The sequence below is a fragment of the Sarcophilus harrisii genome, chromosome 3 (genome assembly GCF_902635505.1).
Source record: "Sarcophilus harrisii chromosome 3, mSarHar1.11, whole genome shotgun sequence".
In the NCBI taxonomy this organism is placed as follows: Eukaryota; Metazoa; Chordata; class Mammalia; order Dasyuromorphia; family Dasyuridae; genus Sarcophilus; species Sarcophilus harrisii.
The window spans coordinates 10,852,978-10,879,758 of NC_045428.1; the positions used below are offsets into that span (position 1 = coordinate 10,852,978).

The 26,781-nt window shown below is 39.4% G+C and overlaps 1 protein-coding gene across 1 annotated transcript; it reads left to right on the forward strand.

Moving 5' to 3' along the window:
• The first annotated feature begins 512 nt into the window (after window positions 1-512).
• LOC100931141 (arylacetamide deacetylase) lies at window positions 513-25,292 on the forward strand. Its single transcript, XM_031957533.1, has 5 exons — window positions 513-686; window positions 9,505-9,712; window positions 14,851-14,920; window positions 16,975-17,146; window positions 24,270-25,292. The coding sequence occupies exons 1-5, from the start codon at window positions 549-551 to the stop codon at window positions 24,876-24,878; spliced, it is 1,197 nt and encodes a 398-aa protein (XP_031813393.1). The 5' UTR covers window positions 513-548; the 3' UTR covers window positions 24,879-25,292.
• Window positions 25,293-26,781: the final 1,489 nt, after the last annotated feature.

Here is a 26,781-nt window from a genome sequence, read left to right on the forward strand (position 1 = left end):
CGGCTGCCCTCGGGAACATTCTGGAGGAGATTTCGGACCAGATCCAGATTACAGCAACAGCCTCCACAGCCTTCCAGCTCTGAGATTCGGGAACTCGCTGCTCACTGCTCCCCTCCACTATCTGAAGCCCTTTGGGAGCCCAGGGCCAGTCCCCACTTCTTCCCTGAGTTCGCGGCAGATTCTCAGTGAGTGTCTGGTGGGAGCCAGTGGCTCCCTCGGGTTCTGGTCCTGACAGAACCAGGGGGAGGCCGGCGGGTCCGCTTGTACGTCAGACAGCTGGAAGAAATCTCTGCAGGAAATCGGGGCTAATTCTTCACTCCTTTTTTTGCTAATCTCGCACTTGGCCTTGGACTTTGCCTGGCAAAGGCACTGGCAGCTCAAATAACTCCTCCTCCTGGGCGGGGACTGGGCTGAGTAGTCGGGGCTCAAAAGCGGCAGCCCCACAACCACTAACAGCAGCAGCAGCAGCCCCAACCCCCCCCCCCCCAACCGCAAGCCATCTGGCTCCCCCCCCCCCCAGCAGCAGCAGCAGCAGCAGCAGCAGCAGCATGGGAAGGAAATCCCTGGTCCTCCTGGTTTCTTGTGCCCTTCTCGCCTACCTTGTGTACACGCCTCTTCCAGAGAACGTCGAACAGCCATGGAAACTGATGATGACTTGTGCTTTCTTTAGGTTTCAGATGCAGCTGGTAAGTGAGGAATGGCTCCGACTCTGGGCACTAGAGCGCGGCTGCCGGGACGAGGATGGCAGCGCTGCCCAGGGAGCCCCGGATCTTGCCTTTGCCCTCGGCGATTCTTTTGGAAAGTTCGCACCAGGGACTCCTACCAAGAGAAACAGTTTAGGGCTGTGTGTGTGTGTGTGTGTGTGTGAGTGTGTGTGTGTGCGTGTGTGTGTGTGTGAGTGTGTGTGTGTGGGAGGGGGAGAGTGTGTGTGCGCGGTTACATAATTATGAATGGCTTTCTTATCTTGCTCAGAACCACCTCTCTTCTTGGCCACCAAGTTCAACCCCTTGGCCAAGCAGTCCTTCTCTGTTCTTTATAAACTTCCCTTTTGCAGCTTTCCTTTCTATGCTTTCTTTTCTCACTACAATGGGAAGCTCCTTGAAGGCTAGAACTGGTTTGCTTGCTTGCAATTCTATCCTGAGTGCTTAGCACAGAGTAAGTAATTAATAAATCTTCTGTCCATCCAGCTGTCTGTCTGTCTTTCTGTCTGCCTATTAGTATTTCCTTCCTCCCTTCTTCCTTCTTTCATTTTTCCTTCTTTTCTTCCTCCCCTCCCCCTCTTTCTTTTTCCTTCCTTCCTTCCTTCCTTCCTTCCTTCCTTCCTTCCTTCCTTCCTTCCTTCCTTCCTTCCTTCCTATCCATATATCTTTCTGTCTGCTAAAGTATGTATTCATCCAATTACTCTGTTTCCATTATTCATCCATCTACTCTATTTTCTTTCTTCTTTTCTATCCATCCATCTTCCATCTACTCTATCATCTATTTATCCACCCATCCACCCATGCATCTCCTGTACCTATCTGCCTGTCATTTAGCTTTCAGAGCAAGTTCCTCACCACTCCTTTCACTGCTTGTGCTCTTTCCTTCCTCAAACTCCCCCGTTCACATTTGGCTGTGCACAAGTTGTTACCTCCTGATAAAACCTTTTAGTTTCTTAAAAGCAAGAGCTGATTCCTTTTTGTATTTAGAGTCCCCTGATGCCCAGCAGCTTTTCTTGCCATAATGGGTATGGAACTCCAGATTGTTGTGTTGTGAAAATGTTGGTGGAGTAGATTATACTTGATGACAAGATGCCTTTTTCTGGTCTTAGGTATCCCTGAAAGTCAGTAAAGGGGCAGATGGATGGTTCATTGGACAGAGTAGGGGTCCTAGAATTAAAAAGACCTGAGTTCAAATATGGTATCAGACAACAAGTAGTTGGGTGACCTTGGCCAAGCCATTTCACCCTGTTTGCCTCAGTTTCCTTACTTATAAAAACAGCTGGAGAAGAAAATGTCAAATCCCTCTAAGGATCTTTGCCAATAAAATCCCAAATGAAATCATGGAGAGTTGGATTTCAACAAAACGACTTTAAAAAATAATACTGAAGTACAGTTGACACTTTATCAGACACTGGCTTTAGTGAAGTGAGCAGGGCTCTGTCACACCCATGGCACACTTTAAACAATCACTCTGGATCACAGATAGTCACTCAACAGGGAATTATTAATTGCTTAATAGTTTGAAACTGGATGCCATGCACTGGAGTAGCCAAAATAGGCAACAACAGACAATGCCCTTAAAAAGCTTTCAATCAGAAGGCAGGAAACAGCATGCAGACACTATGTTCCTATGAGAGAAAAGATAGTCAAAGGAAGATAATTCCAAGGGGAAGATTCCAGTCTTCAGGGACTCAGGAGCAGAGGAGAAGAGGGGAAATGTTCTGGGAAGGAGGAATGTTGCCTGTACAAAGGCATCAGTTGGGTTGATAGACTATTGTGAGAAAGGAATAATGAGAAAATAAGCAAAGCTGATCATAAATTGTGTGGAGGATAGAAAAATGAAAGAGGATTGAAAAGGAGGCAGGAGTCCTCTTGTGAAGAGTTTTACTTCAAAAGTTTTTATCTCTGTAAGTAAGAGGGAGTTACTGAAGTTGGTTGAGCAGGGGAGAGGATGTGGTCAGGAAATTACAGGCTTGAGAAGTTTACTTAATTTATGAAAATTTGGCAACAGTAGAGGTAGATTTGACACAACAAAAATTGGTGGTAGGGAAGGGAAGGAGATGTATGCTAGAGAGGTTTTGGGGTTAGAAAAAAACAGATTTGGCAATGGATTGTAAAAGGAGGGTAAGTGAGAGTGAGAAATTGCGGATGCCCTGGAAATTGCAAGCCCAAGTGACTGGCAGGGTGATGGTTCAGTAACAAGAGAGTTCAGATGAGGGTAGGGTGTTTTTGGTTTTTTTTTTTTTGAAGGTGGGGCAATATGTATTCTTGTAGTCAAGTTGTATTTGAGATGCCTCTGGGATACCAAGTTTGAGATATCCAAAAGACAATTGGTGACAGATGATTGCATCTCAGTTGGGGAACTAGGACTGGATTTAGAGAGCTCTGCCCAGAGATGATCATTAAACCCATTGAGATCAATGTGATCATCAAATGAGACAGGGAACCGCAAAGAGGGGAGAGAAGAGAACCTCAAAAGAAGTCAAGAATTACCAGGTATTAAAGGGATGAAGAACCAGCAAAGGAGACTGAAAATAATTGGACAGATGGGGGACAACCAGGAGCTAATCATTCATGAAAACCTCTCCAGGAGAGAGTGTGCAGAAGCAGATGATAGCAGTACCCAGTAATGAAGGGATAAACAGAAGGATGAGTACTAAGAAAAGCCCAGGAGGAGTGTGGCAGGTTAGAGATCACTGCCTAGTTGGGAAAGATTAATTACATTTGAATGATGAGGGTAGAAGCCAATTTGTTGAGAGTTTAGAAGAGAGGGAGAGAACAGGAAAAGGGGAAACTGAGTATGGGTAGACTTTCTTTTCACTTAAAAAAAAAACTCCAAGCTAAAACAAATAAAATAGAATTTCCATGTATCACAGTAGATTGGACATGAAGGACAATATCCACCTCTTCCTAGCCCCTTTCTCCTTCCAATGAGCACAAATTAAAAAATAAATCAAATAAGAATAGGCAAGCAAAACAAATTTCTCCAGTAGCCATTTCTTTAAATTTCTTGAAATATTATTTCTGTTTTTGTTTGTGACTTTCAGGTAGTCTTAAATTATCTCTTCTCAATATGTTTTCCAGTTTACTTGTTTTTGTTGATGCTGTATGCTGTTGATGTTGTATGACATGCCTTTTTTGCAGTTTTAAGCTTTTTGAACCTTGTTTTAATATTTCTTTGTGTTTCCTGAAGTTATTAGCTTCTATTTGATCATTTTTAGGGAGTTTTTTTTTCATTTATCAAAATCTACCCCTTACTTCAAACTATTAGTTTCCTTTTCATGGTTTTTCTTCCATAGATCTAATTTCTTTACCCATTTTTCCTGCTAACCCTATCATTTAATTTTTAAAAATAATTTTTAGCTTAAAAAATAAAGCTCTTTTTAAAATCTCTTCTAGGAATTCTAGTTGGATTTATGACTAAGAGGTGTTTTTCTTTGAACCTTTGCTTGTAGATATTTTGGAATCATATGCTTTTTTTTTTTACTTCCTTTCACCATAAAACTTATTTATGGTGGGATTCTCTCTGTTTTATTTATTTGCTCATTATTCCAAAATACTTTCTGACTTAAAACTTTATTTTTGGACCAAGACCTATGGACTTCTGGGGAGCATTGAGTGAATTGAGGTTTTTTGTTTTTGTTTTTCCTTGTATGTGCTTTCTCCTGTTTTCTTGGGGCTATTGTTATTTCAAGATCTTATGCATGGGGGTCACCTCCAATTTCTCAATCTCACTTACCCTATCTTTATAATCCATTGCCAAATCTGGCTCTTTCTATACTCAAAACCACTCTAGCATACATGTCCTTCCCTTCCCTACCACCAGTCTTTGCTCTGTCAAATCTATCTCTACAGTTGCTAAATTTTCATAAATTAAATAAGCTTTCTAAGTCTGTAATTTCCTGACTGTGTCCTCTCTTCTGCTTAACCAACTTTAATGACTCCCTATTATTTACAAAATGAAACATAAAGACTTTTGGCATGTAAAGCTCTCTACAATCAGACCCCTGCCTTCTTTTCAATCTTCTTACATTTTTCTGCCCTCCACACAATCTGGGATATGTTTTGCTTATCCTCTCACTGTTCATTCACCAACCAAACTGATGCCTTTGTAAAGGCAATGTTCCTCCTTTCCAGAACATTTCCCTTCATTTCCTCTGCTTCTGAGTCCCTGGATCATTTGAAGATATGATGGAAAGATTAGCAAGTCATTTTCCTCTGACCATAGGATTATGGAGAAAAGCCCTTATTATCCCCATCTTTTTGGATCAACAGATAGACCCAACCAAATGGCAAACAAAGCAACCAAATGGCAGATTTTTGATTCAAGGCTAGATCTCACTATTAATCCATCACTTTTCCCAGAAAACTCCACTAGTTATCATTGTTTTTTCCAAGCGATTCTACTTATAATTACCATCAGTTTGGGGAATCAAGAAACAGTCATCTCTTTGCACATAGGACTTCTCAGTTAAATGCCTTGAAAAAGTCATTTCTCTGGGGAGAAACAAAGAATTATGATGAAATTCAATACCAATTTCTTTTAGAAATATTAGAAAGAGGGGGCAGCTAGATGGTGCAGAGGATAGAGCACCAGCCCTGAAGTCGGGAGGACCTGAGTTCAAATCTGGTCTCAGACACTTAACCCGTCCTAATTATGTGACCCTGGGCAAGTCACTTAACCCCAATTGGCTCAGCAAAAAAAGAAAAGAAAAGAAATACTAGAATGAATAGCTATATATATAAAATGACCTTTCTTTATTATGGTAAATATATTTATTGAAAATGAAGAATCAACATTTTATGGAAAGGGTAAAAATTGAGCTGCCTTTCCATTAAGATCAGGAGAAAGCAAGCATGTTTATCATCATTATTTAAAAGTGTTAAAAATTCTAGCTTTATAGCAACATGACAAGCAAAACAAGAGAGTAAACATAATCATAGAGGGAAAAAATCATATTTTTGGTAATGATGTGATGACTTACTTAAAGAAGTCTAGAGTTAAATAAAAATAATTGAAAGAATTAATGCAATCAAGTCAGAAGATATCAGAAAATTGCCCATGAATCAGTAGCATACTTATATGTCATTATATATAATGATATATCATATATATATATATATATATATATATATATATAGTGTGTGAGAAAAAGAAATTCCACTTGTTTTAACTATAGTTAGAAAAGGTATTTGGAAGTGTATCAGCAAATACACAAAAACTATTTGAATATAACTACCAAATGCTCCACAGAAATAAAGTCAGATCTATAGAGTTGGAGAAGTCTTAATTTTGTGTATTTAGAGTAACTAATATAATAAAAATGGCAATGTTAACTAAATTAATTTGTTGGTTCAATGTCATACTAATTAAGCTACCAAAGGATTACTTTATAGAACTATTAAAATAATATTATAATATTATTAAATATTATTAAAATAATAACATGATTCATCTAGAAGGCCAGAATATTAAGGAAAATAATGGGGGAAAGTAGAAAGGGAGAGGGCTAGATAGAGCTCAATCTATGCTACAAAGTAGAAATCACCAGAATAATTTGGTGTCAGTTTAAAAGAGAGAGAGAGAGCTCAATCAGTGGAAGAGATTAGTTTTACAGCACGGAGAAACAACATAGAAAGTACATAACATACAACAAATGAAGCAAATTAATCTGGTTGCCTGATGTTGGATGACCCCAAAAAGCCTAATTACTGGGTAAGAACACACTTGACAGAAACTCCCTTGGAACAAATCAAACATCTTAATCATGGAGGAAGCATTAAAAGAAAGAATTAGAAGGTTAGAAAATGCCCATCAATTCATTAGTAGACAACTGAACGAATTATGACATGAATAGAATGGAATATTCTTCAAGAAATAATGAAAGGGATGGCTCAAGGAAGACTTGTATGAACTGGTGCAGAGTGTAAGACAAATATGGGTGTGCTCCAGTTCTGTGGGAATGTTTCTGAAGTGATTATCTCAGATCCCAGGATCATTATTTGGTGGGGAACAGGAGCAGAGTTTTGTGAGGGGAACAGGTTCTGCAGTCTTTGATTCACTTCACTTAACATACACAGGGGAGCATTGTCGAGAACTGATTGATCTTTTCAAGCTGTGTTGGTAGACTGACTCCCAACCCAGAATCTGCTGGGAAAATGGTACCTGAAAAATTTAAATGATAAGTATATTCATTAAAAATATCATGTTAATACTTGTAAAAACCACAATAATTTTCAAACCCAGGACAGAAGATGACTCCCAAATTTATATTTCTCATCCCGATCCCTCCCTTGGCTTGGTCCTACCTTCCCCACTATTCATCTCTCCTTGGATGCTTTTCATCAGTGTTCATTTGGTACTCTCAAAATAATATTCCTACAAAATTTCAGGGGTTTCCTTGTTTCTCTAAGATTAAATACAAGAGGAGCAGCTAGGTGATGCAGTGGCTAGAGTACTAGCCCTGAAGTCAGGAGGACCTGAGTTCAAATTTGGCCTCAGACATCTAACACTTCCTTCCTGGCTGTGTGATCCTGGGCAAGTTACTTAACCCCAATTGCCTCAAAAAAAAGATGAAATACAATGGCAGTCTGACTCGACTTGACTATTTCAGTCTTATTTCACAATAATTGCCTTTAGCACTTGTAGTGGGCCGGAACTCTGAAAAGATATACTTGAATCACAGAATGATGCTTATGGCTGCCCATGCTTAATGTAGTGTAATGAAGTAATGGGACAAAGGATTTAAAGGCTGAGGGAGGGACACAGAGCTCCCTTGGTAACAGTACTCTTAGACAAAGAAGACTTCAGGTTCTAGGCTCCAGAGTCCATCTTTGACCAGCCACATGGCTACTCTCCTGCCTCCTTTACTACTCCACCTAAAGACCAAGGACTCCGGCTGATCCCAAGGTCCTCCAGAGAGGTAGCTTGGACATTACAAGCACTCCTGATTGCAGATTATCATTAGATGTTCCTTAATTTTTTTTCTTTCTTTTTTTAAAATTATAACTTTTTACTGACAGAGCATATGCCTGGGTAATTTTTTACAACATTATCCCTTGCACTCACTTCTGTTCCAACTTTTCCCCTCCCTCCTCCCACCCCCTCCCCCAGATGGCAAGCAGTCCTATACATGTTAAATATGTCACCGTATATCCTAGATACAATATATGTGTGCAGAACCCAACAGTTCTCTTGTTGCACAGGAATCAGAAGGTAGAAATAATCCAGGAAAAAAAGATGTTCCTTAAATTTGACGCTCCATCTAGAAGGTTCCATTTGCAGATACTACCCATCATGCTTGTAGTGAATTCTGGCCTCAACTTTGGCTTTTGAAATTCTTACCTTCACAAGGTTCCACTTCTGGGTCACTTTGTACTTAAAAGTTCCTCAGCTCTCCATCCCCAGTCCTTCCAACTCTCTTGTTCTTCCTATTCAATCTCCTTTGCATTTACTTGTCTCCATATCTATTTCTCTAGAGTCGCCAATGTTAAAATGGGGGAATCCTTGAGGATCAGATTTTAACTCAGGTCCTCTTGACTTCCAGGCTGGTGATCTATTCTAGCTGCCCCAGGGACTAGTTTTGTATCCCCAGCACTTAACACAGTGCCTGGCCCACAGTCCCTCAAAGTCACAGATTATTTCATTTTATTCTTATCACCTTCTGTGACTAGTTTATGTCTTACATAGTTAATAATTAATCATTTGATTTATTAATTAATTGATAATTGTCTAATTGAATTGGAACCTCTATCATCCATCAAGTTGGACTCACCAAGGAGACCAGAACTTAGAATTCGGCCAAAAGAAAAGGTTTTCTTTTAAATAAGAAAAAGGCCCTGGATCAAAGTTAGACATGACTCTTTTATAAAGTAGCTTAAGTATTTGGAGAAAAAGGTAATAGATGTTTGGAGGATTAATTCTGGCTATGGGTAATATTATAAGTATAGAATTATATATATATTAGTAATACTATATAATAATTGTATATAATATATAATTAGTATAACTAAATAATAATATATAATAATGTAATAGTATAAGTAGGTTTTGGAAATCAGTGAGAATTTTGTCATAGGATATGCTATGTGTGTGTGTGTGTGTGTGTGTGTGCACATACAAATAATAAAGTGAATTTAGGTTCCATGGCCAACATTAATTCAAACTCCAGTATAGAACCAAGGCTAACAAGAAGCCAGAAAAGTCCTGGAGGATAATAAGACACAGAGAACTTCAGCTATTGCAAAGTGTTGATGTCAGATAATCATCAAATAAAATTTCATTTATTAAACACCTACTGAGTTCCAGGTACTGTGTGAGGTGCTGGGGATACACAAACAGTCCCTGTCCTCAAGGATTCCCCCAATTTAATGTCAGGACTCCAGGTAAAAAACTAAAAACAGACAAGATACAAACTGAGTATTCAGATGGGAGGTAATGCCATAGGGGAAAGCAGAGGGCTTAGTTGTTGCTGATCTCGAGCAGCCCTGACGTCATCGTGCCAGGCAGGTATTTTGGCTAAAAGAATTGTACTCCTTCTGGGATTGCAGAGGCAGATTCAGTTGCTCAGCTAGGATCCTGCTGGGACAGTTGGTTATGGGTACAATGTAATAGCACCGGCTACCAAGCACCATTGCGGGGGGTCAGATCGGATAATGTATATAAAACTTACCGAATACATCAAAATTCCCTAATGTATCTGTTGTCCGTGGGCTCTTTGGGCTTCGATAGCAATAGGGAGCCATACTCTCGGGTGTGTATGGAATTCACAACTGTCCTTTTCCTTGTGTTTCTCGATATCAGTCGGCCCTTCTGGAAACACTGGGCTTTGGACATCATCTGCTCTTGAACCTCTTTAAAGTCCCCCCGACAGCAGATGAGAATGTCACAGTGATGGACACTCTCTTCAATAAAGTTCCAGTTCGAGTCTTTGAGCCGAAGCAGAAGTCGTCTACCATGAGAAGAGCTGTGTTTTATATTCATGGTGGTGGCTGGACCACAGGAGATGCTAGTAAGTACTTTTCTTAGGGAACTGAATCGTTGACATTAATCAGGATTTTTTGTAGTTAGGAGATAACAGAACACAACAGAGAGGAGATTAGAGGAGAGAAGAAGGGAGAACAAAAAAGGAAAGGAAGACAAGGGAAGAGAGAGAAAGAATGAAGGGGAGGACAGAGGAGAAGGGAGGGGAAGGAGGAGAAGGGTTAAAGAGAAAGGAAAGCAGAGAAGAGGGGAAGGGAAGGGAAGGGAAGACACAGCTAATTACTCCATCCTTCCTGGGCTTTGATGAACTTTAACCAGAATGCTATGCTATGAATTTACAAGGTTAAGATAATCAGTGGGGCAGCTTGGTGGCGCAGTGGATAGAGCAACAGTTTTGAAGTCAGGAGGACCTGAGTTCAAAATCTGGCCTCAGACACTTAACACTTCCTGGCTGTGTGATCCTGGGCAAGTCACTTAATCCCAATTGCCTCAGCAAAAAAAAAAAAAAAAAATCATCAGTGTTGATCATTTGCAGAGGGCACTAGCTTATAAAGACAGGTTCAGGTGCTCCAAGTCTACCAAATCATGGTTATGTTTCTTTGATGTTTGCACAATCAGAACAAAGAGGTGATCTTTCAGCTCTTCAGTGGGAGCTGGTGGTGTAGTGGTTAGAACACCTCTGATATTTACTAGCTCTGTGACTCTGGGAAAGTCATTTAACTGCTCTCTTCCTCAGTTTCCTCAGCTGTAAAATGGGGATGATAATAGCAACTACCTTCCAAGTTGTGGGGATCCAATGAGATAATTTTTTTAAAGGGCTCAACATAATATCTGGCAGGCACATTGTGGGTGTTGGAATAAATATCCACAAATGCTTATTCTCCTTCCTGTTCCCTCAGGGTATATCTGAGATAACTGTTTTTTCTGGACTTGTGAATTTATCACTGAAGGAATCCTTATGGAAATGGAAATGTAGATCACCAACTCTTGTGAAATTTGTAACAGGAGAGAATGGGCTGGGACCCCTTAAGATTAAGATCATAAGATCTTCCTGAGGCTAAGCCTTGTCCCCTTTCCAAAATGTACCTGCCTATGAGATACATGCCCTGGGCCTGGAGGGAGAGACCTTAGTTCAATATGGTCCTGCCATTTATTTTCTATGTGATCTTGAGCAGTCATTTTTTCTGAGCCTCAGTTTCCTTCTTTGTAAGAGAAGGGTGTGGTGACCGCATATTTTAAAATCAGCCGGAATCAGGAATTCAGGTTAAGGGAAAATCTTCAATCTTTATTCTCAGTAGAGATGAAGAAGGATCAGAGGTGAAGGGGGATCGGAGGTGAAGGGGGGATCACGCAATGTGTGCAGCTGCCACAGGAAGCCAGCCAGACCAGAAGCCAGCCAGCTGTTCCTTTCCCCGCCTCTCTTCCTGCCCCTCTGCCTCTACCCACCAAAATCATCATTTCCTATACAACACATCAGGACTTGCATAGAGAGTGGGCGGGGGGGGGGGCATTCTTTCTCCAAGCACATATATTAATAGAGTATAGTCCAATTACTATTTAGCCTCACGTGTTTGGGACCTCAGTGCATCAACTCGAGCTTCAGCCCGTTACAGAAGGGATTGGACCTGATGGTCTCAGAGAACCTGTCCAGTTTCACAGAATTCTGGGATTGGAACCCTTTCCCCTGAACAATGCTAAGAACCCCCCTGTGTGAGGCAGAGCCAACATGGCAGAGTAAAGGCAGGGACTCATCTGAGGCATCCCCCAAATTTCTCCAAATACCTTTAAATGGTGACTAAAAAATTCTAGAAAAACCAAACCTACAAAAATATAGAATGAAAGATTTTTTTTTCTGGCCTGACCCTTGAGAAGGCTGGCAGGAAAGATCAGATGTACTGGGGTGAGAGAGAAATCAGTCTGTGTGGATTGGGCCCCAGCAAATCAGTAGTAGTCAGTGGCAGTTTCCAGAGCTCTCAGCCCACAGATGGTAAGGGGATCAGACAAGGAACCCGAAGGTTTACAGGGGCACTTGGATCTGGGCCGTAGCCCTGGGTCTCAGTCCCTGTGCAAGGCAGAGCTCTGGCGCAGCAGTGCTTGGAGCTGCAAGGAAGCAGGGACCCTAGTCATAGTCCCAAGGTTGAAAAGAAATCTTGTAGTCATTCATAAACCAGTACAAAGTACAGAAAAGAAGTAAATCCCTCTCTCCCTCAGAAGAGACAAAAACTTACACAGAATCAGGTATAGAAACAATTGCCCAAAAAACCCTGAAGCTTGGGACAGTGCCCCTGCCTCTTGAGAAGTGGAGCACCATTTTAAGCATTGAGTTAAAAGTCAAGAAACAAGAAAATGAGCCCAAAACATAAAAATTTCTGACCATAAAAAGTTACTATGGTGACAAGAAAGATCAAAACACACACTCAGAAGACAACAAAGTCTGAATTCCCATATTCAAAGGCACCAAGAAAAATCTAAATTAGTTTAGGGCCTTGAGCTCAAAAAGGATTTAAAAAATAAGTAAAAGAGGTAGAGGAAAAATTAGGAAGAGAAATGAAAGTGATGCAAGAAAATCATGAAAGAACCAACAGCTTGGTTTATTCCCAAGGGCAAAAGATCTAGAATTATGATCAAGAATCACCTCCTAGTAAAATTGAGTGTAATCCTTCAGAGAAAAAGCAGACATTCAATGAAACAAGTATTTCTAATGAAAAAATCACAGCTGGATAGAAAATTCAACTTTCAAATACAAGGTGCAAAAGAAACATAAGAAGGAAAGAGGAAACCATAAGGGATTTAATAGGGATAAATTTTATATTCCTACATGGGGAAAATGATATTTACAACTCTCAAAACTTTTTCATCATTAAGGCAGTGAGAAGGAGTATACATAGACAGAAAGCAGAGGTCTAAGTTGAATATCTAAATACATAAAATTAAAGAAAAAGAAGAATGCACTAGGAGAAGGGGAAAGGGAGAAGTAGAAAAGAATAAATTATCTGACAGCAAAAAGGCCTGAAAGAGATTTTGTAATGGAGAGGAAATTGGGGGAAGTTGGGAGGTAAACAGATGAAACTTATTCTCATTGGAATTTATGTAAAGAGGGAATAATATAAACGCTCAGTTGGATGTAGAAATCTATCTTACCATATTGGAAAGTAGGAAAGGAAGAGGATAAGAAAAGGGGGGAGGGATGACATGAAGAAGGGCAGTTTGGGGGAGGCAAAAGTCAGAATCAAAACACTTTTGAGAATGGACAAGGTATATGGAGAAAGAGTAGGATAAATATGGGGAAATGGAATAGTTGGTAATCATTGTGGGGGGAAGATTACAATGAGTTTCTCTGATAAAGACTTTCTTTCCTCAAACACAGAAAAAACTTCAGACAGTTGTTGGAGGGGCTATGGGAAAATTAAAATACTGATGCATACTGATTCTGGAGACCAATTTGGAATTAGGCCTTCAAACTATAAAAGCATGCATTTGCTGTGACCAAGCAACACCACTATTATAAGATAAAAGAGATTAAAAAACAATCCTGCCCCCCCCCCAAAAAAAATCTATGTGTACAAGAATATTTATAGTCTTTCTTTTAGTGGTGGCAAAGAACTGGAAATTGAGAAGATGTTCATCATTTCTGGAATGGCTGAACAAATTGTTGCATATAATTGGGATGCAATGTGATTATAATTTAAGAAATGATGAGCAGGATGCTCTCAGAAAATCCTAGAAAGACTTACATGAGCCAGAACATTTTACATCGTAACAGCAATATCATATGATCTACTCTGAATAACTTAGTAAAACTACAATCTAAGACGTTCCTGCCTTACGACTTATGATAAAAAGTGCTGTTTTTCTTCAGAGAAATAAATGTAGAGCCAGAACACAAAAGATACTTTTTCTTTCTTTTTCTTGTTTTTTGGCTTCTTTCGTTCTTTTTTTACAGAATGACATATGGAAGTGTGTTTTGTATGATTACACATGTGTAACCTCTGTCAAATGTAACCTCTCAAAGAGAAGGGAAGGGAGGGAGAGAATTTGGAACTCAAAATTTGAAAAGGAAAAGAATGTGAAAATTGTTTTTATAGGTAATTGGGAAAAATAAAGTATTAAATATCCTTTTAAAAAAAGAACATACCACCAAATATTTGAAAAACTCCCATGGAGGTTGGGTTAGCCTTGTTTCATTCAGCCCCAAGGGGCACAGCTAGAAGTGGTGGGTGAAAAGGGCAAAGAAAAAAATGTGGGCTTAGTGTCAAGAATAAATTTCTTAACGACCAGAACACTCTAAAAATGGAAGGGGCTGCCTCTGGGTTCCCCCTTAAGGTCTCCAATGAGAGGCTAGAAGACCTCTTCTTGGCTATGTCAGACTGGGGGTTCTTTTCAGGGTTGTGTTGGCCAAAATGGCTGCCAGAGTCCCATCCAACTTGAATACTGGTATTCCATTTTCCCCAAAGTCATTTCCTATTACAATCTTAGAAGTTTCAGAGGCACATATAATTCTCTTCAAAAGGAGCCACAGAATGATATTAATTTTTGGTAAAGATTTCATTCAGAAAACTTCCTCCTCCCATGACCTTTTTGTTGTTATAGTTGTTGTTATAAGGCTAAAAGCTTCTTAGAAGGGAAAGATTGATTTGAAGGCTTTTTCAAATGTCCCAGGTACTTATGGAGGAGAGAAGATCAATATTTGGCTTTCTCCTAAACCAGAATCCCATTAACTCTGCTCCACTGAGGTTTCATATCACAGTGGCCTGTGAAGCAAACAAACATCATTGTCTGAGAAGAGAAAATAATGTACTCCATGTCTTCTGCGTCACAGGGGGCTGATCCTTTTTGCTTGCATTCATCCCCTCCTATAGCTCTTTGTAATCCTGTTCCAAGTTCAAAAATTCTCCTTCATCAGCTCCATACCTTGAAATTTTCAGGCAAGCAGCTGCCTTCTGAGCTGTGGAAAGGGCTTTCTTAATGCACCCATATGGGGAGAACCTGCTCCTTTTGATTGATGTAGCTCATTTTTCTCTCTATTCAGATCAATACTGATAGTCCCCACAAATCACTCTACAGTGATTTCTAAGTACTGAGAAATAGCTGAAGGATTTCTTTGAGAGAAGCAGGCAACTTTCCCTGTCAATTCTAATTGACTTAATTTGATTTCTTGTATTTTAGCTTGGCTTCTATATGATGAATTGGCAAGAAAGATGGTGAACAAACTCGATGCTGTTGTCGTATCAACTAAGTAAGAATGATTTGGGTTTTACACTAAATCTGTTAGACAAGGGGTCCATCACCTTCCATTATTGTGCTTTGTCTTTACTACGTCTCAGCCGCTTCCAAGGCAGCTTGATGTGTGAACAGGAGGTTCTAACAGTGAGTTAGAAAGACCTAGGTCTGAGTAACCTTTCTTGGTAAAATCACTTGATGGCCACAGATGGGGTTAGATAATCTATCAGATGCTCCCACAGGAAACCGATCAACCAGTTTGAGAAAGGTCAGGCTAATGGGCCAAGAGCCACCAAGTGGCTAATTCCTTAATTCAATCTAACCTAATTTTACTCAACATCTGCCGATCCAGAATATGAAAGGAATAACAATAGAAACTGCTGGATTTGCTTAGACCTTCTGCCACCATTCAAGGAAGAAGGGGGTGGGGGGGGAGAAACTGGTAGAATATGTGTAGAGAACAGATACATTCCCTGAATTAGCCCAAACTCTTTTATCCACCACGACCTGACACTCCTATGAACTGGAAGGATCTCTCTCAATCTTTAGTCGATAATTTCAATGAATTCCCAAGGTAAAAACTGGACAACTCCTTTCTCTGGAAAGTTTCCTCAACTCCAAAATGAGAAAATTGGGCTAGATGGGATTTCTAAGGCCTCTTCTAGTTCTTATGTTCTATCCACAATCCAGGAGTTCATAGCTGGGTGAGGAAGTGGCACCTGAAACCTGCTGATATTTGGATTGTTTCTGAGACCCAGGAGTGAAGTGATTATAAAAGTAAAAAAGGTTTAAGTAGCTCTCGTGATGATTAAAGCAAATGAAATTAACCAAAAATGACAAAGACAAATTTTAAAAAATGAAATCAACTTTTTTTTAAGCGGACAAGTCCTAGCAAAATGAATAATCCAATTACTTCATGTGTATAAGGGCATAATCAAGTTTACTTTCTTTCTATAATGTGTGTTTAATGATAAAACAAACAAATCCTGAATATTATTTATATAAGAAAATGTATATGGTGCAAAGATGATTTATTTAGAGCTTTTATAAAATTTTTTAAAAGAGCAAATCAATTAACTACTCACCCCAACCCTCAGGGTTTATAATTTCACTCAGGAAATTCTCTTTAGAGGGGCAGCTAGGTGGTACAGTGAATAGAGTACCAGCCCTGAAGTCAGGAGGACCTGAGTTCAAATCTGGCCTCGGACACTTAACACTTCCAAGCTGTGTGACCCTGGGCAAGTCACTTAACCCCAATTGCCTCAGAAAAAAAAAAAAAAAAAAAAAAAAAGGAAATTCTCTTTATCAAAGCAGCCAGGGTCTGTTAGATCCCAGCTAGAATGTATAAGAGATGGCCCTTGAACTCAGGCCTTTTGACTCCTCATTTTCTGCTGTCTTTTAGAAGCTTTGGTAAGACTATGGCAGGGTGTAACTATTTGAATTTAATACACAAATAAGCATTATATGGAACACTGGCCATAGACTCTGCTGCCAGCACAATAGGCAGAAATACAGAAGTAGAACACATGATCATATTTACACAATTATGAGCCAACAACATAAGTCAAAGTGACTGATATTTAATTGTGTATTCTACCAAAGCCACAGGAATCAGAACCCATAGTGGGGGGGGGGGGAAGAGATAACAAAGTTAAGGGAACAGTCATATGGGTCAGTAAGAAGGACAATCATCAAAAATGGAAGAGGAGTCATGGAAGGACCATTTTCCATCCAGTGGATTTCAAAGCTAAAAGTACCATCATCTTCCCACTTGTTAAATAATGACCATTCATTCTCCTGCATGCTCCATGTTGTGAGATATTATGATGGATGATGAATGCAAAAATTCAGCTTTAAAAGACTATTTCAATGTACATTATGAAAATGACATTTCCTTCCCCTGTATATGAATGATTCAAAAGACCATTTCAACCATCAAAAAACCATGTAAAAACATACACATCCTGTTGTTTTTAGTTTGAAAAAGAAAAAAAAATCGCACATAGTGTATGCCTTTAGTATTTACAACTCATCTTATTATTCAATATTTTGTTTTTTTCTTTAAAAAAGCTACAGACTATCACCCCAGTATCACTTTCCAACTCAATTTGAAGATGTATATGACGCCTTAAGGTGGTTCTTGAGGAAGAAAGTCCTTTCAGAGTACGGCGTGGATCCCACCCGCATCTGTATTGCCGGAGATAGTGCTGGGGGAAATTTAGCTGCAGCTGTCACTCAGAAGGTATTAAATAAATATCTGTATTTTTTTTTTATTTAATGAACTTTTCAATGTCATGTTTGTGTCAAAAAAATTAAATGAAATTGTACCTACTTATTATTTCCCCTTGAAAATGTGATAGGAGTGATCAGATGGAGTGAATCTATTATTCTTTTTTAAATGTATCCCTTCCTCTTGTTAGATCTACTTCTTTTCTTTCCAAAATAATATGGAAATGCTTTGGAGGGCAATGCTTCTGGAATGCTCTACCTGTGCAGCATAATAGAAATGAGCTTTTAGTTCAGTAGCACATCCAACGGGATAATAAAATTGTGAAATATTGCTCTAAATTATATATATAATGAGTTCCCACATATGATGGGGAAGGAGACTATCCAAGAAGGAACTCAAAAAAAATATTCTAAGGAGGTAGGAGGGAATCATAATCAAGGCCAGATGGTTGGCAAATAGACATGACAGAGAAGAATGGAAACACAGTGGAACCCTAAGCAATGGGCATTTTAAGGAACCCTCCATGGAAAAATGAAGATTCAGAAGCTGCTACAAGATGAGGGGAAAGCTATTATTGACCCCAAGCACAGGAGATATTGTGGTGGGGGAGTCGTAGGTCCTTGGTTCTAACTGAACTCTCACTATCTGTGTGACTCATGAATCACGTTAACATCCTGGGTCTCAGTTTTCTCATCTATCTGATCTATTTTCTATGTTTATATTTATGAATTTATGGATTAATTTTTTTGTGTCAAGAAACTAGAGTTTGTTTATTTGTTTATTTTTTTTTAATTTAATAGCCTTTTATTTACAGTTTATATGTATGGGTAACTTTACAGCATTAACAATTGCCAAACCTCTTATTCCAATTTTTCACCTCTTACCCCCCCACCCCCTCCCCCAGATGGCAGGATGACCAGTAGATATTAAATATATTAAAATATAAATTAGATACACAATAAGTATACCTGACCAAACCGTTATTTTGCTGTACAAAAAGAATCAGACTCTGAAATAGTGTACAATTAGCTTGTGAAGGAAATCCAAAATGCAGGTGGGCATAAATAGAGGGTTGGGAATTCAATGTAATGGTTTTTAGTCATCTCCCAGAGTTCTTCCTCTGGGCGTAGCTGGTTCAGTTCATTACTGCTCCATTGGAAATGATTTGGTTGATCTCATTGCTGAGGATGGCCAGGTCCAATATGGATTAATTTATAAAGATAGAATCAGGATTGGAATACTAAAATTTAAATAAGTATTCTATGAGTTAGCACACCCCTGAATGTCTACAGGGAGCTGCTTCCTTACATGTTCAGAGATAGAGACTCCCTCCACCGCCTTCTCATTGAATTCTTGTTATGTGACCCACATTTTTTCCTGTATCAGGGTTTTTTGCCTCTTTTCATAATAGGATTGATGGATTCTTATGTGGACTTAGCACAGATGACCTCATTCCATGATGAGGTAATCCTTTATTTTGGATGTGAAATCCATGTCACAAGGAATCTGTGTTGACCCAGCATGTTGGGTCCTGGAGAACTCCTTTAAACTTGTCCAGATTACACACAGAAGTTTAAATAGGCACAGACAGAAAGATAAGAGAAACCAAAAGATAGACAAAGAGAGAGATGGGCACTTCCCCATAATCCTGTGTGAGATCGTACCCAGTAGTAACAATATCTACCCGTGGATAGACAGAAAGATAAGAGAAACCAAAAGATAGACAAAGACAGAGATGGGCACTTCCCCACAATCCTGTGTGAGACTATATCCAGTATTAACAAGATTATGTGATGATCGACTATGATGGACTTGGCTCTTCTTAGCAATGTAGTGATTCAGGACACTTCCCATTGACTTGAGATGGAAAGTGCCATTCACATCTAGAGAGAAAACTATAAAGAATGAATATGGATCAAAGCCTATTATTTGCCCCCTTTTTTCATTTTTCATGGTTTTCTCTCTTTTGGTCTGATTATTTTTGGATATTCTTGGAAATATGTTTAAAAGGATTACACATATTAAACCTGAAAAAGGAAAGAAGGAAATACAAGTAGAACTTGAACTTGCCAACTTGAAAACACTGTATAAATCTCTGTGGTTATTGTGGTGGTTTTTATACTACCAGCACTTCCAGCCCAATAGTTCCTAAATAAAATCATTAACCTCTTCTCTATTTATCTGCTAACTTTCAATTATCTCTATTTCTGTGAATGCCCATCAACTTTGAAACTTCCAAGTCACGGTTGATTCTTTTATTCTCTTTCATTCCATAACTTCCAGCCCCCATCCAAGCAATTGCCCAGTTTTTCTAATTCTGCCTCGGCATCTCTCCCATTCAGTCCCTTCTCCCTTAATTCACTACTATCACTGTAGTCCAGTCTTTCATTGACTTCCATGTGGACTATTACTATATTTTCCCTCCTGATTTCTCTACCTTCAATGTCTTCTCACTCCAATCTATTCTTCCTGTTGCTGCCAACCTTATTTCTTAATGTATCTTAATCATGACTCATTCTCTTTTTCAAAGAAAACTTTTGCCTGTTCAGAGGAAGAGAGAACTTTTGCCTATTGTAAATTTATTAAGATTTCCCAAAAGAGGCTAATACCAGCCAAGCCTCAGGCCTGTACATTGGAGAACTCTGCTAATCAAATTGCCTACATTGTCCTTTGGCTATAATTGACCTTTGATTCTCCTGACTTTTTGATCTCTCTTCATTCTGCTTTGCTAATTCTTCATCCATTTTGCTGCCATCTAATCAGGGTTCTGCTGGTAAATGTTTAATGAGGTCTCTAAAGTACCGCTAGAACACTTTTAATTATAATTTACTTTATGAACATCCACCTGGACTTTCTCAAATCTAAACAATCAACAAAATGATAAATCACATCTTGATTTGTAATGTTTGCCAATTTCTGAGGTGCAAATGCTCACTGAAAATTTAACCACGGTCTAAGGTTTGAACAGACTCCAGAATGTCCCTTCCTTTAATCATGGTTGACCTTTAATACTTGGCTCTGCCCTTCTCTTCTCTCCTCCTCTCCCCTCCCTTTTTTCCTGCTCCCCTCCTTTCACCTTTCTCTTCTCTCTTTCCTGTGTTCATCAGATACTACATCAATGGCCCCAAAAACTTTAGTCCAGTCTTAATCTCTCTCTAGAATCCCAGATCTGTTTTTTCCCCAACCCCAATGCCTGCTGGAAATCTCCACTCAGATCTCCTCTCAGCCCCTCAATATGTCTCATTTTCCTTCTCCAACACTGTTCCATTCTATAACTGAGTCAACTCTGGCACTTTGACCATGTTGACTTCTCACAGTTATTGTCTTGTCAGTTCTACTTCCATAGCATGTCTTACAAACATCCTCTTTTCTCCATGTCTATATACTCCCCACCCTGACTTAAGCTCTCATTACTTCTCACTATTGCCATACTCTTCTAATGAGTTGCTCTTCTTTCAGTTCATTCCTCTCACAAATCCATGCTCTATACACATAACAAAATTATCTTCCGAAGACCCACATTGGACAGTCACTTCTCTGCTCAAAATCATTCATTGGTTCCCTAGGACTTTTAGGACAGACTAGCTCAATATGATCTTTAATGCTTTCTGACCTCTCCTTCCCATTATCTTGCTTCAATCTCAAATACACTGAACTTACTGCTCTCCTCCAGAGATCTCCATTTCCATGTAGTTATCCAGACCCTTTCCCGGGTGTAGAATATATTCCCTCCTTACTATTAGCTTCCCTATCTTCCTTCTTAGTTAAAGTTTTCCATGAAACCTTCTCTAATTTTTGTAGTCAAATTGTTGAAGTCACGATCAGCTGATGTCTGAAACTTTTTCCAGCTTTTAATCCCATACCCTTATGACTCAAACTCAGAACATCTCACTCCAAATCCAGGAATCTCTTCACTGTACCCCACTAGCACTCTCTAGAGAATGTATGCTTGGTGCACATAAACCATTCAGGACAAATTCAGTATAAAAGAAAAAGAGAGGACAAGAAAATTGATTATTGAATTACTTTCCAGTGAGCTTTGGTGACCAGGGAAGAGAATGAGAGCAAATTTTAACTAAATAAAGGAGGCAGATAATTCAGGAGAGGAAATGTGATCCTTTTTATAGAATATAGAATCTTTCTCTCCAGTGACAACTGGAAGATTTGTTCTAAACATCACTGTTGTGATTAATATCAGAGCGGTGATTGGAGACTATTAAGGAAACAAGATAAAATCAGATCCCAAAAGAAATCTTTTACTCTGTTAGTTCCCAATCTTTGTGACTCTTGGCAAGTCTCTCAAATAATCTGTTTGCTTCCTCATTTGTAAATGAAGAATATAAGATTAGCTGGCCTCCAAGGTCCCTTCATTCTTGCCACCCTTCTTTACAACACTAATCCCTTCTCCTCCTCCTAGTTCTTGAGTCATAATCAAATAAACTCTAGCATAACTTTGAGAAAGAACCTATCAGTTGGCTCCCTTATAGTTCTACTTATCACTGCTGTAGCTTTTTATTTTCTTTTATAAGAAAGATATAAATTATTTTCTTTTCCCCCCATTACAAACATCAAATCAAAATACATTTTCACATTGGCCATGTTCCCCCCCAAAATCTCTCATCATCAGTATCTTGGTTTTTATGCTGATAAGTTTAGCATACTAGCATTCCCTTATATTTATATGAAATGGTCTATTTGGATTTTTGAGGACTTTGTTACTTGGACAAGATTTTATATCTCTTGTGCCAAACTATTGGCTTCTTTTCCAATTCTTTCTTCATTGCTCTCATTTCTTTTCCAATTTTCAAGAATTTTTTTCATTTATTTTTTTTTAAAAATCTGTTTCATCTCTTCTAGAAATTCTAAGTGGGTTTTTCTCTGAGACTTTGCTTATAGATGTTTTGGGGTCAGTACCTTCTTCCGCATTTGTCTCTGAATATCTTTGCCACCATTAGCATTCTTTTCACTTCTTGACTCCCAGACATGATGTCAGGGCTTTGCTGTACAGCACTTTTGGATGGAATATCTGGACTGCCTGCTACTCCTGCTTTCTTGGGATGTTGAATGTTCTACATTTGTAGGATCTCAGGGGCAAGTTAGAAACTTGCAAGCTTTCAGTCTTCCCCAAGTGGTCATTCAGGATAGAGCCTGACTGCTGACTCCTGGTCTGAACTCTGCAACTTTCTGATCTAGGTTTGGGCCTGACCATGAGTAGATGCAACTGCTTGACCCTACCCTGTCAGCCCTCTGGAAAGCACCATTGTCTCAGAGTGGCAGAATTGTAGGCTCCCCCAGGCTCCCATCCCCATTAATCCTCTCCACGCTGCATTCAATTTTGGAAGTGAGGCCCTGCTTTGCTCCTGGAGTCTGAGCCATGCTGCCTCCCTGCCTCAACTGCCATTATTGCTGACTTCTGAACTTCCTTCTTTTTTTCATACACAATCCAGCGATCTCCTGCCTGAGAACGCCATGCCCGTGGGCAGATTACTCTGCTTAGTCGATTCTCAGTCTTCAACCTAGGACCGGGGAGTGGGTGACAAAGCTGCCAGTCCCCATCTGAACTAGTTGCAAAACCCCAGAATGGGCCTAGGGGTGGTCTGGTCTGGGTCCAGAACCACCTCTTGCCCTGGCACACAGTCTCTCTCTGGGCACTGGAGTGCTTAGAAATAAACATAATCCTGGCCTGAGCCCATCCCACTGTTAACAGACCTCTGTGGCAGTCTCCCTTTGCTGACTTGGGCTAGACAAATTACTCATTGTGGTTTTTTCTGGATTTCACCATTAGTATTCAGGCTGGTGCATTGGCTTTCTAACTTTGGAAATTCCTTTTCAAGCTGGTGTGTTTTTTAGAACAATTTGGAGAAATCTGTAGAAGAGAGCTCACTACGCTCCACCATTTTGGATCTTTCCAAAGAAAAAGTATTCTTCCTCATCCACTGTACTTCTATCTGCTTTGTCTCTTCCTATTAGAATGCAAACTTCTTGACCTCAAGATTGTTTTTTTTAATGTTATTATTTTTTTAATTTACAAATTCTGTACTTCTGGGTCTTTTTCTTTGTTTTCCTCAGGATATAGGAGTAGCAGTAATATCCCTGGGTAAACAGAGCTCCTAAGTTTTAAGGAGCAGTTCTAAATTGCTTTCCACCACAGTAGGATAATCCACAGCTTCATCAACAGTATGTCAATATACTTGTCCATCCAACATTTGTCACGTTCTTTCTTTGTCCACTTTGTTAATCTGATGGATATTAGGTAGAACATCAGAATAGTTTAATTCATTTTTCTCTATTAGTGATTCCCTAATACATAATCCCCAATAGTGTTTGGCACATAGTAAATAAATATTGAATGAATTCTGGGTCGTTCTGTCATTCATTCATTCAAATAGCCAGTAATTGATTCTTGAATATTCTCACATCTCCTATCAAGCAAAAAAAAGTGGAAGAAAGTCCTAAAATCTGAAGTTATCCTATTTATCTTCTAGATTCTTTATGCTTCCAACCAGATATGGTTTGTCTTAAATTAAAATAAATTTAGATTTCATGAATATCTTCTTTTGAAAGGGTATTTTGATATTATGAAATTAATTGATGTGATACCAAAATATGGCCTTAAAATGCTGGAGGCAATGAATGGTTCATAAGTCAACCAGGCAATTTTGTCAGATAGATAACTCAATTCATTTCACAATCATTCACTGGGTGCTTGCGAAGTATACTAGGTTTGCTGGGACTATAAAGACAAATATTTTTAAAGGCTCTGACATAAAGAGCTTATACCCAGCACAGAGAAACAAATGAGAATCTCACGGTAAATACAAACTGCAAACAAAATGATTTAAAAGAAAATACTTATTAGGGAGAGCACCTGTAGCAATATCTTGAAGGAAGCTACAATTCCCAAGAAGTGAAGGTGAAGCAGAGTGTCCTGAAGACATCCTCTATAAGAGGATGGGGGACATCTATGTCAAGGCTGGCTATAAGAAGAGATGGAATATTATAACCATGACAAAGTTGTTTTCTCTTTGAAGGTTTTAGTGTTTCTGTTCATTGATAGTATTATACTAGATGACTTCTAAAGACTTGTTCAGCTATGAATTCTAAGTAAGCAAAATATCTTCTCTTTATTTTTCAGCTTCTAGATGATCCAGACATCAAAATAAAAATCAAAATTCAGTCTTTAATTTATCCTGCTCTTCAGGCTCTTGATATGGATTTACCCTCACATCGAGAAAATGGCGATATGCCCATCCTGAAAAAATATGAAATGGTTGTATTTTGGAGTATGTATTTTACCTCAGACGAGGCCCTAAAAGAAGCCATGCTCGCCAACCAACATGTGCCCGTGGAATCAAGCCATCTCTTCAAGTTTGTTAACTGGAGTACTCTGCTTCCTGAGAGGTTTAAAAAAGGACATCTTTACGCCAATCCCGTTCATGGACGCTCTGATCTCATAAAAAACTACCCTGGATTTCTAGATGTCAGGGCATCCCCCCTGTTAGCTGATGATTCTAAGTTACAGGGTCTACCTTTGACCCATATCCTCACCTGTCAGTATGATGTCTTAAGAGATGATGGGCTCATGTACCTCTCCCGCCTTAGGGCTGCAGGGGTCCAGGTGGTCCATGAACATGTGGAAGATGGCTTCCATGGCATCCTGTTATTCAGTAACTCACTAATGAATTTTAGAGCAAGCCATAGGGTAGCCAACAAGTATCTGAAGTGGCTGGAGGAGAATCTCTAGGGATAATTCAGCTGTGCCCTTCCACCTAGAGTCAGTCCCTGCTGTGTGTAGGTCACAAGTTTGGCTGCTGGCAGGGGTGGGGGAAAATTGAGAACAGGGGTTAGAAACCGGACTAAGACATGGTTTGGTCAGCCCCAGAGATAAGATTTGTGCTCAAATCGCTGCAATTCAAAATGAAAGGGAGAAAACCTGCAGACTGATGTATTGCCAAGTCAAATATTCTAAGTGTTTAGGAGAAGTTCAAAGCAGATGAGATGGGGGGCCAAGGATGATCAGTGAATCAGTCTATTCTAAGAACCTGCTCTACAACTCCAAAGACATACTGCACATGCTAACCAAGATGTCCAAAGAAGAAAATGTAAATGGATTCTGCCGACCTTAAAACATTATAAACGTCAGTGGTTATTGTGATAATGGTGGTTTTTATTATTTCAGTACCTCCAACCCAACAGGTCTCAAACTGGAATTACCATCTTCTCCTCTGTAAAAGTCTGCCCAACCTTCCATCATCCCTGACTTTGTGGATCAGCTTCCAAACTTCCAAGTCAGGTTTGACTCTTTCTTCTCTTTCTCTTTCATCCCCTAAATCCCCAACCCCCCACTCAAACAGTTGCCCAGTTCCGCTGATTCTGCTTCTTCTGTATCTCTCACACTGGTATATTTGGGTTCATTGCTGGGGTTAGAGGAAGATGAAGGTTGGGGATCCATATGGAATCTTTGGGAACGCTAGGAGAAACATGAGCTTTATTATTATGTGGCACTGTGAGCAAGCCAAACAAAATACATACATACTATGTGACAATTTAGACAGAGGTTTGGCCCCATCTGTACAAAGAAATTTACCCAGCTGGAGGAGGACAAAAAAAAAAATCTTAATGGGAGTGTTCGCTCAGGGTGGAGGGGCATGTCTAAGTGGCAATATTTTATACCCTTAAAATGGACTTGGTTGAGGACACGTAATCAAAGCCAGATGTGGGCAGGGGCATTCATAAACAGAGCCAGATGTGGCGGGGAAATTCGCCAGATTATTTATGGATGCCAGAGGCCCCAGGAATGGGCGGGGCTCACAGTTGCCAATCGACTGGGAATCTTATCCAGTCAGGAGGTAGGATTGTTAAACTGCTTGACATAGGGTCAGAATAAGTCCCTTTTCTAAAGTCTGAAAAGTACATCCAATCTATCATGCCTCATATGTTTATGAACTTTATGATTACTTAGCCTAAGTGACTTCATATCAGTGTCCCAACTATTAAAAAACAAAAACAAAAACAATTATCTTACACATCCAGCTCCTCATCCTTTTTTTCATTACTATCATTGACCCAGTACTTTTTATGTTACCTTGGACCATTATATTTTCTTCTCTAGTCTCTCCATCTCCACTTTCTATTCTCTTTAATGGTCAATAATAGTTCACAAACATTTATTAAGTGCTTACTCTGTTCAGGGCCTTGTGCTAAGCACTGAGGATAAAATGAGGAAAAAGAAAGACAATCTCTGGACTTACAATGTAATGGAGGAAGATCACACTCAGAAGGAAACCAAAAAATTTGAAGGGGAAGAGAGGGGAGAATGGAGAAGTCAAAGAAGTAAAAAATGAGTGCTGCTGTGTGGAAAATGAGATGGTTGAGCATCCATCTTTATTATCACCAGCACCTTCAGCCCATCATGTCCCAAATTAAAATCATTATCCTCTCTTCTAAACTCCTTCCTCCATCATCGTCATCAAGGCTGCCAACTTAGTATTCATCCATGGCAAGCTCATTTTCATAAAGTTCCTAAATAATGACATTACTCTGTATTTTTCTTCAAAGGCATGGTTCTGTTGCGCTTTCCTCCATGAATAAAATTGATATTTAGCCGAAACCATCACTCTTTCCTCATGTTACCTTTTAGCGTGTTG

Excerpts from the sequence above, each read along its gene's own strand:
- LOC100931141 (XM_031957533.1), top strand. The coding sequence starts at position 549 with ATGGGAAGGAAATCCCTGGTCCTCCTGGTTTCTTGTGCCCTTCTCGCC. Across the intron at positions 14,921-16,974 it reads GCTGTTGTCGTATCAACTAA|CTACAGACTATCACCCCAGT; the intron begins GTAAGAATGATT and ends TCTTTAAAAAAG. Across the intron at positions 17,147-24,269 it reads CTGCAGCTGTCACTCAGAAG|CTTCTAGATGATCCAGACAT; the intron begins GTATTAAATAAA and ends TTTATTTTTCAG.